Source organism: Geotrypetes seraphini, chromosome 1, assembly GCF_902459505.1.
Source record: "Geotrypetes seraphini chromosome 1, aGeoSer1.1, whole genome shotgun sequence".
NCBI classification, from domain to species: Eukaryota; Metazoa; Chordata; class Amphibia; order Gymnophiona; family Dermophiidae; genus Geotrypetes; species Geotrypetes seraphini.
The window spans coordinates 351076930-351091264 of record NC_047084.1 but is presented as its reverse complement, the minus strand read 5'-3'; the positions used below and the strand labels follow the sequence as shown (position 1 = coordinate 351091264).

General features: G+C 45.6%; 1 protein-coding gene across 5 annotated transcripts in view; it reads right to left on the bottom strand.

Moving 5' to 3' along the window:
• Window positions 1–14335, bottom strand: part of ABRAXAS1 (abraxas 1, BRCA1 A complex subunit) — a 124873-nt gene that overhangs the window by 23140 nt on the left and 87398 nt on the right. For all 5 annotated transcript variants that reach the window (XM_033963790.1, XM_033963762.1, XM_033963753.1 and 2 more), the window contains exons 6-7: window positions 8972–9091; window positions 6520–6604 (exon numbers count right to left, since the gene is read on the bottom strand). In XM_033963790.1, coding sequence (XP_033819681.1) covers window positions 6520–6604; window positions 8972–9091 — 205 coding nt within the window. The remainder of the gene's footprint in view (window positions 1–6519; window positions 6605–8971; window positions 9092–14335) is intronic.

Below are 14335 nucleotides of genomic sequence, written 5' to 3'. Positions count from 1 at the left end.
TTTAGATGGGTGCGAAGCACAACTTTGTCATGATGAAACACTATGAACAGTAGATCCGCCATCAGTGCTTGAAGTTCACTCATTCCTTGAACAGAGGTAAGAGAGATGAGAAAAAAAAATACTGTCCAAATGAGGTATTTCAGATAAGCCAAGGACACTGGTTCAAAAGAAGACTTCATAAGTCTAGAGAGAACAACACTGAGATCCCAAACTACTGGAGGTGGTTTGACCTTAAAAAGGTCTGTTAATGTTTACCATCAGCTAGGCTGTGAAAAGCATTGATAGCACTGAGATGAACTTGAGTCAAAGTGCTCTTGTGGCCTAAATTGGATAAATGTAGAAGAAATCCAATACTGTAGATATGGAGGTGGATACAGCATCATGACGATGAAAAGTACACCAAGTGGAAAACCACATCCATTTCTGCTGGTAACACTGCTGTGTAGACAGTTTTCATGACGCTTCTAAAATACGTCTGACAGGATGAGAAAGATAAAACTCAGTCCATGTCAACCTGAGATGTATCAAGCTGTCAAGTATAAAGCCTGTAGATTGAGATGCAGAAGATATCCGTGACTCTGCATTAGAAGATATGTAAAAGTCTGAAGAGGCATTGGTTCCTTAATACTGAGATGAGGTAGAAGGGAGAACTAAGGATGCCTGGGACACCACGGCAGCTTATGAATGTGGGGGTTCACAAACAAGTCTATCTGAGAAGTCCCCCAAAGAGAGAATATGTGGTGCAGACCTGCCGAGTTGAGCGTCCACTCATGTGGCTGGAGAAACCTGCTGAATCCGTCTGCAAGAGAATATTGCTGTTCTTGAATGCATACTGCTTTCAAAAATATAATGAGAGCAATCGCCTAGTTCCAAGTTTTTTGGGCCTCTTGACAAAGAAGGAAAGAACCTGTGCCTCCTTGCTTGTTTATGTAATATATTGCAACCTGAACATCTGTGGGGATTAGGAGGACATAGTTAGTCACAATGTGCTGAAATATTTTGAGTAGAAATCAATGGCTTTGAATGTTGAATGGCTTTGATATCTGAATGTTAGAATGGCCGCAGAATGGAATGGTGTAAGCCAACAGTTGCAGCACTAGCCCCGTCCTGAAGAAGGCGAAACGCGTTGGTGGGGAACAGTGCGGCCACACAGTTGATATATATAAGATAAGTGCATTCTCCATTAGTGAATTTTTGAAAATGGAATGCTTTAATAACAAGATGAAGTTTTTATAAGCAAAAAAAGATGAAGAAATATTTATAATATTAATATGTTTAAAGAAAATTTTCATGACAAGTTACGAGTTGAACTATAAAATATAAAAAGAAAAATAATATTAGGTTTGATATACACAGGGTGAACTCAGTGAGAAGTGCTGCTACGCTGATATCTTTCAGAGTAGCGTTCTGAGATATCCCCAGTGTTTATATATCAAAGTTTAATTCTTTGCATTTGGAGTTATACATGGCAAGATAGCTGGTTTGCTTTGGACTGTTATGAAATATTTTGAGAGCATCATAGATCACTTTGAGTTCCAAAAGATTTGGATAGAAAAACTGGTTCTAGTAGACCAGCAACTTTGAGTGTGAATACTGTCCAGATAAACCCCACAAGTTTAGGAGGATGAGTGTATGGTCAGAACCTTTTGATGTGGAGATGTATGGAACAAACCCCTCCTGGAAGGCAAGGAAAAGCTCATCCATCACTGCAGAGATTGTCAAAGTGTAATGTGTTGAGACAATGGGTTGAGAGCTTGAGACCACTGACATGCAAGAGTCTATTGAAGAGTCTTGAAATTAAGTCTCGTAAACAGAGTAACAAGCCCCATGGAAGCCATGTGACCCAGGAGTACCATCAGATTTCTTGCCAAGATTGATATGAGAAGATAAGTTTGATCACAAAGCTGAATCAAATTTTATTGTCTTTGCTGAGGGAGAAATGCTCTGAGATAAATGGTGTCTAGCAGAGCTCTGATAAATCGCAGATTTTGAGATGGTTGAAGTTGGAATTTGGGAAAAATGATTTTGAATCCCAACTGCTGAAAGAAGAGAATTGTGAACTGAGTCACTGCCAGAACCCAATGCGAGGTTGGATCATTGATGAGCCAATCGTCCAGACAGGAAAAACCTGGAGACCCTGCGTCTGTAATGCTGCCACTACGACCAGACAACTGATGAACACTCTGGAAGAGGATGCAAGGCCAAAAGGCAGGACTCTATTGATAATGGCGCTGTGCTATCTGAAATCTGAATAATTTCCAGAAGGTCGGATGCACTGGAACATGAGAAGAAACTTCTTTTCAGATCTAGAGAGCATAGCCAGTCATTGCGATCTAAGAGGGAATATAAAGTTATCAGAGGCAAAATATAAAACTTTTCCCCCATGTGGAAATATGTTCAGGCCCCTGAGGTCTAAAATTGGCCATAGACTTCCCTTCCCTTTTGGGATGAGGAAATACCGGAAGTAAAAACCCTGGTTCCTCTGCAAAGGTGAAACTTTTCTTTGAGAAGAAGAGATACCATCTCATGAAGAAGAGATGTCTTGAAAAGAGACTCTCTCGGGAGGATTATCAAAAAGAAGATGGAGTAAAAGTGGTGTGGCGAATGTTCATTAAGGAACAGATGTAGGGAAAAAGACTTAAAATAAATGGATGTCTTCTAGAAGGTACTGTATAAACATTGATGGAACAGTGGAAGACATGTTGCAAGAAAAAAACCTGGTTGATCCTGCTTTGAGGATAAGCGTGGAAGATTCTAAGATGGCGGGAATCTAACTTACAGGCTCTACACCCCTGTTAGATCCCACAATTTCATGTTATAATTGTATCGAAACAACAGGAAAGAGCCACCTTACATGCTCTATGCCCCATGGTGGAATCCTGAAGCAGTCACAACTCATTTAATGTATGTCAAGTTGCTTGCTGAATACCATGTGGAGGAATTCAACTTTACAGACTCTACACCCATGTTAGATTTCTCCTTAGACCATGGATAAGCAGATCCAGTCCGATACATTCTAGGTAGGGGAAAGGATCGAGAGATATGATGAGAAGGAAGGTATCCATCAAAAAAAGGCAATTTGCAAACAAGATGCTTCACATAGCAGGAAATATAGAAATTGTACTCTGGTTGCCAACATGGAGTTTTGGTACAAGGAACATCCAAATGTGCCCATAGTGCGCCTTTCACATGCTGGTGGCAATGAGGCATAGACTCTCAATGAAGTAGATTTTTTCAAAGTCAACTCTACCACTAGTGACTGGTATTTATATATAGAGTCAAAGTTTCCGGGAGCACCTGTAATGTTAAGAGGTGTTTCCTAGTTCTTATGAAGAGTCTATTTGAGCAGTTCTTTAGGAGGCTGATCATAATCTAAGTCCTCCAAGTATTCAGCACTGTAGGCAGAATTAGCTTCTAGCTCGAGTGGTAGTTCTTTCCACAACTTCCTAATAATATAGTGAAAGAAAGTCTTTCAGTAGATTTAGCTGTTGGTGGACACTTGTGTGGAAACTTTTCCAAAGGAGTGTTGTAAGCCTCTGCTGTAGACTCGGAGAAGTCCTCAGTTGAATCAGACTAAGTCAGAGGGATATGAAGGTCTTGGTGAAGAAATGCGTCAAGAAGATTGATTCTTACTTTGAGTCCAGTATCGGTCCGATGACTAGGAAGAGGTATGATGCGAAGCTGTTTTTCTCTTCAAAGAACGTGAGAGAGCGATGTTTACTCTTCGAAGCATGAGAGGAGGAACGATGCTCATTGGACTGTCGATGAAGAACTGGACCAGTGGAGACAGGATCAATACCTAGAAATGGAACATTGATGTTACTCTGGATAACCAGCTGTGGTACCATAGGACCTGATAGCCATGTACTTAGGTTGGGCCAATACCGAGGGAGTCAATACTGGGGTAAGCAGTTTACATGCATCACCCAAATTCCTTCAGAACAGTGCATCGAGCTGTACCCAGAAGGAAAGCACCGGTATCTCTGGCTTATCTGCTGGTACCACTGGTGCTGCGTCTTGCCCCGAAGAGGGTGACTTCAATGAGGATGCATACCTCGAGGTTGAGGCAAGCCGGAAGGTGGTTGTCACTGCTTGGTTGGCATCAAGAGACTGGATGCAAAGTGACCTGTGACCACTGGCGGCCTCTGAGTTGGCTTACCAGACAGAGCGATGTCTCCCGACGCCAGTGTCGATGTTATCGACTACGAAGGTTGCAAGGTCTGATCGATGCTCATGCTGGTCCTGAACAATATTGCCTGTTGAAGTTTACAGTTGGTTATCAAACGTTTCTGCAGGGTAGAACACTGAGCACAAGTTCTAGCTGGTGTTCTGGGCTAAGAGACTGAAAGCACCAACTGTCAGGAAAAGAGATTGGCCTTGGGCACCTGCAGCACATTTTTTTAGCTCGTTAGCAGCTTAGAATGGTCGACAAAACTGCTTCAGCCAAATTGACTTTAGTGGCTGAGGAAAAATGAAGGCCTTGGCAGCCAAAGCCCCCAAGAAAAAAATGTTCCTCTTTTTCTTTTCAAAAGAAGTAAAATTAAAAAGAACAAAAGAAAAAAAAACACATGAGCGGGAAGGCAAATGGAAAAAAGCTGAACAATGTTCAGAGACACAACTTCTTAGCTCTGCGGAAAACTAAAAACTGAGGAGCCATGAGCCTGCGTCGGGCGGAAAGGCACTAGCGCATGCGGAGTGCGGGCAGTTCACTAACTTTCTTAAATTCTTAAAAGTGGCGATGCACTTTTAAAGCTGTCCATACTGGGGCTCCGTGGATGATGTCACCCACATTTCAGAATATGCTGCCTGCTTGTCCTGGAATATTTGTTATTTGTTTACTTATTAATTTATTCATTTAGAGAACTGAAGTTTCCCTTTTAGATGTTTTTAATGTTTGTGTACACATGGATGTGGATGACCTGAAAGATGATTTTTATTCAGTCTTCACAATAAAAGTACAAATAAAAGTCTGAATTAGTAATACACGTATGATTGTCCTGACAGACCTCACACGGTCCGTGTTTCAGCGAGACTGCCTTCCTCAGGGGTCCGGATGATGTAGGGTTCAAGGATAAAAAATGAACAAAACAATGTACATGTTTTTGAGCATAAAACCTGAAAATGGCTTGAAACAAGCAGAGTGGTGCCATTTTCAGGTTTTATGCTCAAAGACACGTACATTGTTTTGTTCATAATTTTAGAAAATATGCTGCCTGCTTGTCCTGGGATAAAGCATTTACCTATAACAGGTGTTATCCAGGGACAGCAGGCAGATATTCTCACAACCCACCCATCTCCCCTTCTTGGTTTCTTAACTTTGTTACTTAACTAATGGTCCCGTGAGCTGGCAGCGTGTGAGAAGGCACCTGCGTATGTGCAGTATGGGCAATCTTTTAATTTTTAAACTGACAGTTCACTTTATATGGTTCATGCAAAGTTCCGTGGATGACGTCACCCCACGTGAGAATATCTGCCAGGTGCCCAACCCCTCCTGCCGGAAGATGCCCCCCCCGACACCACCGATCGCCGGCAGGAGGGTGCCCAACCCCTCCTGCCGGAACGCCGCTCTCCCCCTCCCGATACTACTGATCGCAGGCAGGAGGGTGCCCAATCCCTCCTGCCGAAGGACGCCCCCCCCTCCGGACCACCCCGCACTAACACCCACCGATGATCACCCCTAACCTCCCCCCCAACTAACCTCTCCCCCCAAACTAACCTCTAATTGTTGGCCGGCCAGCTGAGTCTTGCTACCGTCCAGTCGGCAGGCCCACCTCATCGAAATGAAGCAGGTCCTTCCCTTCCCAGCCCATCCCGCGAAGCCTAAGGCCTGATTGGCCCAGGCTCTAGAAGCCTGGACCAAGCAGGCCTTAGGCATAGCGGGTCCGCCCATCTCCACTAAGCCTAAGGCCTGATTGGCCCAGGTGCCTAAAGCCTGGGCCCATCAGGCCTTAGGCTTAGTGGGGATGGGCCGGGAAGGGGCAGACCCGCCTCATATCGACTGGACGATAGCAAGACCCATCCATCCGGCCAACAATTAGAGGTTAGTTTGGGAGGGGAGGTTAGTTGGGGGGAGGTTAGGGGTGCTCATCGGTGGGTATTAGCGCGGGGGGATCCGGAGGGGGGCACCCTCCGGCAGGAGGGATTGGGCACCCTCCTGCCGGCGATTGGTAGTGTTGGGGGGGGGCATCTTCCAGCAGGAGGGATTGGGCACCTTCCTGCCGGCAATCGGTAGTGTCGGGCGGGGGGGGGGCATCTTCTGGCAGGAGGTGTTGGGCACCCTCCTGCCAGCAATCGGACAGGCGGCCGCTATACTTATCGCGGCAGGGAGATCCCTTGCCATGTTAAGTGTAGCGGCCGCATCTACTCTAACCCGATTCTGTAACTGGTGTCTGTAACATGGATGCCGGTTACAGAATCAGGGTTAGTGTAGGCCCGATTCTGTATAGGATGCCCCTCCAGGGCGTCCTAAACAGAATCTGGGCCATAGAAAGCAAGCTCTGCCCACAGATGGCTCTTTACCTTTAGTTCCTCTTGCAGCGTCGCATACACCTCATTGATCTTGTGAACCTCCTTTAAAGAGTCATCTTCATTAAAGAAATCTGACCTTTTAACATAAAGAAGACAATTTTTTTACTTAACACATAAAAATAACAGTACATATAACATAAAACACCAGGCTTCATGCCAAGTGAGCAACTAGGCCAGTTCAAGAGATTATAGTCCCCTAAGCCAATTTTGGTGTTGTCCCTTCCCCCTGACTTGTTCCAGAGTCTCTCCCCACCCCCAGTCTGATCTCTCTCTCTTCAGCTGTCTCCCTCCTTGTAGTTTTGGCATCAATCACTTCTCCTCTATTCACCACGGTCCTGTAAACATTACCTTGCTTGATGGTAGCAGCAAGGTCAACAGGCTGCTTTCAACTAGCCCCTGGGGCTTTCCTCTGCTACATCCTGCTTCCTCTGATGTAATTTCCTCTGAGTGGGACAAAGCAGAAGGGCTGACGGAAAGCAGCTTGTTCTCTGTGCTAATGCTACTGGCAAGCAAGGTAATGTTTACAGGATCGCAGGTGATGGAGAAGAGGAAGTGATGCCAGACTGGGGTGGGAGAGGTAGAGAGAAAAGGAGAGAAACATTGGACTGAGGGGAAGAGATATGGAAAGATGCCAGACTCAATGGAGGAGGGCGGACAAAAAGCTTAGCCTTTTAATCAAGTGAAGCACTGGTATTGATATCAGAGCCTGGGGACTTTAACGCCTTCAGCCAGTACCTCACCTGGTCCAGTGGTTGAGCCATCTCTGGTGAGAAATCTTTATTATTAGCCGCTTGGATGGGATGTACTAAAACTAAGTTCAGCACCCTGCAGCAATTCTTGTGGCTGAAAACAATTAGCATGAACAGTAGTTATCTGCTGGACTCTACAGAATTGGTTTGTGAGAACAACTAGGAAACAAACTGCCTTAGCATTAGGAGGCAGGAATAATTTTACTATGGTAGTGCTTCTTCAGGTAACAGATAATCAAGGAGACCTGAATCAGTAGTTCCATTTCAGAAATTGAAAATTAAAATGTCAACTGAAAGATGTGGTCCATAGGCTCCTTTGCTGAAGAGGCAGCAGATTCAGTGTTCACCACCAATTATTTGGCAAGCCCAAAAAATACCCACTTGATAATCTAGGATGTGACAAGTAAAGTAGGAGGAAGAAAGAGAGACACTGCACCCCTTAACCATCTATTTTGGCTAATTAATGACTATAATGGAATGCTTTCCACTAAATGTGAACCATCAATTCAGTTCCTGTACTATTCCTATACTAGACATCAGTCAGCCAAGAGAGGGAGCATACCACTGGAGACCAGAGAAGCCTGCTAGCAACAGACTTCTTTGCCAACAGCTTGTGTCTTCTCACAGTCAGAGCCGTCCCTTGAGTACTGGGAACCTCAGCAGCACCAAAAACCTCAAAATCCATTAACAAACCCCAAAAAATCAGAGCAGATAAGATACCTTCTGAAATACTTACAGAAGGGAAAAATGGAAGGATTACAGCATAGTCCGCTGAGGAAGAAGGTGGAGCCGAAGAAAATGATTGATGCCTTCTACAATAACATATGGTTTGAGGATGACTACCCAGCTGTTCAGGACCTCTACACCCGTTGCACTGGAAATATGGGCCTGGTTAGAAAGGTCTAAAGTATGTATAATTTGGATGTCATCTGCATAGACAAAGGTTGTAAAGTCTAAAGAATGAAGGACAGTAATTAATGGAGACAGGTAAATGTTAAAGAGGGTGGGAGCCAGAATGGATTTTGTGGGACCTTGGGAGGGGGGAGGTGGTCTTCCTTTCCAGCTCCCTTCCTTCATAGTCCACCATAAACATTTTATGGGTGTCTGCTAGAAAAAAATATTTAAAAAAAAAACTAAGTAAATATGTTGTTACAAAAAATCAAGGGATTCGCCTATGTGAGAAAGTTTTAAAACCATCAAGAACCTATTCAGAATCCTGTTATTTATTTGTTTTGTTGAGCTTGAGATTTCACTGAATTAAAAAAAAAGTATATAAACAATGTACACATACAACAACCGTCTCATGCCTTGACTTGTCAGGTTCTCCCTGGACAGTTCACTCATGCCTCCTTTTAAAAAACATCATGCAACATTCATAAATCCTAAAAAATACTTACATGTCTGTTTTGGATTGGGGGCTAAAAGAACTACGCCTCTAATCCTGGGACAGTAAGAAATTAACACACAGATGACATTTTGAGTAGTCTGTTATAAATGAATTAGAGCATTTTGATTCGACCCATTTGTAGTTAATTCTAAGGATAAATAGGGCAGGGGGGAGGTAGGAGGTTTTATCTGAAAAACAAGAACAAAGGTATTTGGATTTTGCTGATTTTTGATGTGGCTCTCTGTTTGTTTATGCTAAATTATTTATTTATTTTAAAGCTAAAAAAAGTGGTGAAAGTTGATCTTACCTGTGCTTTCTCACTGCTCGGCCAAAGCCCACAGAATCACAGGCTCCTGACACAGTCTTGTATCCTTGCTGTTCCGACATGCCCAAGTTGGCAACTACCAGAGGAACTCTCTGAAACAGACTAGCCAGACCGAAAGATTAGGTTCTTATCTCTGCTAATTTTCTTTCTTATAAATCCACACTTTATTCCGGGACCATTGGGTTATTGCCCTCCACCCGCCAGGGTCTGTAGGAAGCCTCAAAACCTCAGAGGCTTTTTCCCCCTCCCTTACATACCTCCTCTCTGAGCATGCTCACTAGTCAGCCTGAAAGCAGCCAGGAACATCTGTCGAGGGGTACAGGGACTCTCCCCGACAAGTAAGTATATTCTGCTCACAATTATAAATGTAAAACAGCAACAAGGGAACATAATCAAATCAGAATAACAAACATCAGTAACCTGAATGACAATAACAGTGCTAAAAGTAGAAACAAAATGCACTGACAGAAGAGGGCGCCCTAACTGGGGAACCCCCAAACAGTGCCAACCCCATTCTGATGGCACTCTAATAAAAACTTGGCAGAAATGTACCTTACCAGTATTTGTAAAGGCAGACAATCAGCGAATCAGCAAGTAAAGGGCGGGTTACTGCGCACCATCTCCATGCGGAATTGAGGGACTTTCAAGGCTGCATTGACTGCCTTGAGGTCCAGAATTGGTCTCCAATTCTTGGATCCTTTCTTTGGAACAATGAAGTATATTGAATATCTCCCAGAGCCCGAGTCTTGCTCTGGGCACGGGTTCTAGGGCCACAATATCCAAACGTCTGCGGACTGTGGCCTGCATCTGAACCACCTTCTCGGGGCAACTGGCAAGGAAATCCAGAAAATACTTGATCAGAGGACATAGAAACTCCAACTTGTAACCATCTCGGAGAACCTCCAGAACCCAGTGGTTGGAGGTGATGGTCTCCCATTCTGTCAAAAAGGCCGACAACGGGGGAAGTGACGTCATCGTGGCTCATGGCAGCCTAGAGCGATAGCTCCGCGGACCCCGGTGCTGTTTTTCGCTGCCTTCGCGCGATTTTGCGTGCCTGCACCTCTAACTTCTTTCGGCTCCCTTGTAAAACTGTCTGCTGCATTCTGATGGCAACTCGAAAGAAACAACTGGACATCAAGGCATTCTCCTCGCCGCTCCCGCATGGGCCGACTAAAGCTGGCTCCAAAATGGCGCCCGACCCGGCAACAGCTGCGGAGGTATCGCTGTCGGAGGCAGAGTTGCCGACATTTCAACAGGAGATGCGCGGCTGGTTTCAGGACCTAAAAACTGAAATTGCAGCGGTTCGGGCTGATATACACTCAGTTGTGGCTGAACTGAAACGTGAGGTGGGTGAGATCGGAAGTAGAGTGGGAGAAACTGAGGTTACTGTGGAGGCTCACAGCTCTGAATTGGCCCAGCTGAAAGGCAGGATTGCAACGCTGGAGGAAAGAGATGAAGTGAGCACCCTAAAGCTGGAGGACTTGGAGAATCGCTCCAGGAGATGCAACCTTCGCTTTCGGGGTGTGCCGGACACTGTTTCCGACTCTCGCTGTATGGAGGTGATTGATCATATCTGTATTCAGGCACTAGAGACTGCTGGCTTACCTGTGGAAGTGGGAAAACCTTTGCTTGATAGGGCTCATCGCATCCCTGGCCCTCGAGATGTGAACCGCCCTCGTGATGTTGTGGCCTGTTTCCATCGCTATATGGACAAGGAACATGTGCTTAGGGCGGTGAGGCGTTCTGGGGGAGCTGTTAAATGGGAAGAAGCGGAAATTGATGTTTATCCTGATGTGGCTCCAGCAACCCTGGCCCGCCGTCGCACATATAGAGACTGTACCCGTATACTGCAGGAGCGCAGTGTTAGATATAGATGGATCTATCCTATTGGACTGGCTTTTACACATGCAGGCAAGAACTACTCTGCAGTATCTGTGGCTGATGTTCAATCTCGAATGGTGGAAGCAGGTTTGATGACAGCATCGGAAATGGCTCCACTGCCTCAGAGGTCACCTATACCCAAATCAGGAAGAGGACTGGGATGGCAGAGAGTGGCTAGGTCGACTGCATCCCGTCGCCCTTTGGAAGTGGCCACGTCTTCATCCCATTGAACATTTGTATTTGGGGGATGTGTTCCTGAACTTCTGTGCTGTGTGTGTCACTTACTATCTTTGCAGTGAGGCTTTTGTCGCGAAGGCTGTTTTCAGGGCTTGTTCTGGGGGTCCCTTTGTGAGCTGTTTCTCTACACTTCCTGCATCGTGGTTACCAGGTGCTTCGGTAGCTGGACCATGTGGGGTGTTGTTGGGGGGTTGGGGGGAGGGGGGCGGGGTGTTGGGGTTGGGAAGGGTTGTGACCGAGTGCTCTTTTGTGTGGTTGTATGGGAGTATGTTTGCATATTGTTTTTCTTAAGGTTGTGGATGGAGGGGTTGGCTGACTTGGCTGCTTTGGAACATGGTAGGGGTTGGGTGCTGCAGTGCTTTTTCTTCTCTTATGCAAATGGATAAGCTTACTTTGCTGTCTTATAATGTACATGGTTTGAATTCTCCACAAAAGCGACGCCTGTTATTTAAGGAATTGAGCCGCCTGAATAGTGCTGTTGGATTCATTCAGGAGACCCATTTTCAATCTCACTTTGAGAAATTGCTTACTCACAATAGCTATCCTCATGTTTTCCTTTCCTCTAATAAGATTCGGAAAAAGACTCAGGGGGTGGGTATTTTAATCCATAAACGTGTCCAGGTGGCGTTGAGAGAGGTGGTGCGGGATGTTGAGGGCCGCTACATTCTGGTCAAAGCTGAGTTGGATGGCACTTTATATAGTTTATTGAATGTCTATGCTCCAAACATTGGTCAGGGGGCCTTCTTTACGTTGTTAGAACGTGTGCTGTTGGATCATGTAGAGGGTACTCTCCTTGTAGGTGGAGACTTTAATCTTACCTGCTATCCTCAGGAAGATAATTCCAATTCTTCCATCCGCTATGCTAGGAGCGATAGAAGGGCTTTTCTGCGCTTTCTGCGTCGGCAGGATTTGATAGATGTATGGCGTTATTTACACCCTGGTGCGCGAGACTACACCTTTTATTCATCAAAACATGATTCCTATACTAGAATTGATATGTGGATGCTGCCTCGTGCCGCTTTGCCTCGTGCCCTGGCCTCCAGTATTGAACCCCGGGTGTGGTCCGACCATGCTCCCTTGACTTTGGAGTTACAAGTTGGACTGGTGAGAGGTGGTCGTCGTTTGTGGCGTATGAATGATTCTTTGTTGAAAGATCCCAGTACCTTGCCCTTGTTAGAGGCTGATGTTAAGGAGTTTTTTGTTTTTAACGATGTGGCAGGCATTAATGTTGCGATACTATGGGAAAGCTTTAAAGCCACCCTTCGGGGTTGTTGTATTTCGAGAGGGTCGTATCGTAACCAATGTCGAGTTGCTCGTAGATTAGAGCTGGTGTCCCGCCTTCGCCGCCTGGAGAATACTCATAAGAGAGCTCCGTCGGTGGCTGGGGGTGTAGCGCTGACGGAGTGCCGGAGGGATTTACAGGAGCTTGATTTAGAGGGCATGGCTTGGGCCCTACAGAGACGGAAACAACGGTTTTTTGAATGGGGTGGTAGGGCGGGTCGCTTGTTAGCTACACAGATCAAGCAAACTCAGGCGCAACATTCCATTACTCGGATTCGTAATGGGTCGGGACAGCTCTGTGCAGATGATGGGGCCATTCATCAGGCTTTTTTATCCTTCTATCGGACTCTGTACTCTCCGGAGATCGAAGCCACGGAGGGGGAGATAGATGCCTTTCTATCTAACGTCACCTTGCCTAGTTTGGCGGAAGTTGATGCGGAGTGGCTCTCTTCCCCTATTCAACCCGCTGAGGTGGTGGCGGCTATACATCATTTAGCTGCTTCTAAAGCACCGGGTGTTGATGGTTTTTCGCCCCTGTTTTATAAGAAAATGGAGGCCCATATAGTCGCTCCTTTGACTAGATTGTTTAATTCTTTTTTGGAGGGGGATTGTTTGCCGTATTCGTTTCGTCAGGCTGCGGTCTCTCTTCTTCTTAAACCCGGGAGAGATCCCCTCCTTTGTGGGTCATACCGCCCTATATCGTTGTTAGGAGTTGATTATAAGCTGTTTACCCGTATTTTGGCAGTCCGGTTGCAACGTTTTTTACCTTTCCTAGTTCATGGTGACCAATGTGGTTTTATTTCAGGGAGGCAACCTGGTGATAACATTCGAAGAGTGTTAGATCTTATTGGAGTGGCTCATCAAGATTCTGTTCCAGCTGTCTTGTTATCTGTTGACGCTGAAAAAGCCTTTGATAGGGTTTATTGGCCGTTTATGCTAGCAGCTTTAAAGAAGATGGGCATTTCGGGTGCTTTTCTACATTGGGTGACCTTATTATATGCTGCTCCGGAGGCTTGTTTAAGGGTGAATGGAAGATATACTGCCAATTTTCTGATCCGTAGAGGAACTAGGCAAGGGTGCCCTCTGTCACCGCTGATCTTTGCGTTGGTTATGGAGCCATTAGCAGCTGCTATACGTGCGAATGCTGATATTCAGGGGATTGTGGTGGGTGACGAAGAACATAAGATCTTACTGTATGCTGATGATATTTTGTTTACCTTGACCCACCCACGCCATTCTTTGACGGAGGTGCTTCGTGTTTTGACTATGTTTGGTGTGGTGGCTGGCTTTAAAATTAACATTGAAAAGTCTGAATTGCTTAATGTTTCCCTTCCGGACTTGTTGGTCACGGACCTACGTGCTAAATTTTCGTTTCGATGGGCGACTAAATCCATTAAGTACCTTGGTGTGCGTATATCTCGTAGACTATCTGACCTTTTTGAATTGAATTACCCTCCGTTGCTACGAACTGTGTTTGCTGATCTGGATCGCTGGGAGGGATTGAGGTTGTCTTGGATGGGTAGGATTAGTGCTTTGCGTATGAATGTGCTGCCTCGTTTTTTATATCTGTTTTCCTGCCTGCCTCTCTCAATTCCTAAGCGGTTCTTACTTAGGCTACAACGGCGGGCCTTTGCTTATATCTGGACACGTAAACCCCCTAGGGTACGGAGGGAACGTATGTATTGGGACAGGTTACATGGGGGAATGGGTGTCCCTGACTTTTCTACATACTATTATGCGTCCCAACTGCAAGGGTTGTTTCATTGGGCATATCCCTCCCAGCGCTGGGTTTCTTTGGAGCAGGCTCTACAGCCAACCTACCCTTTGGCAGCATTGCCTTGGCTGTCTTTTGATATCCTTCGGGATTTGCAGACTGGGACATCTTATGGGATGGCGTGTACCTTGCAGGCGTGGTGCCGGGTTCGACGAGCTTGGTTCCCACGTCAG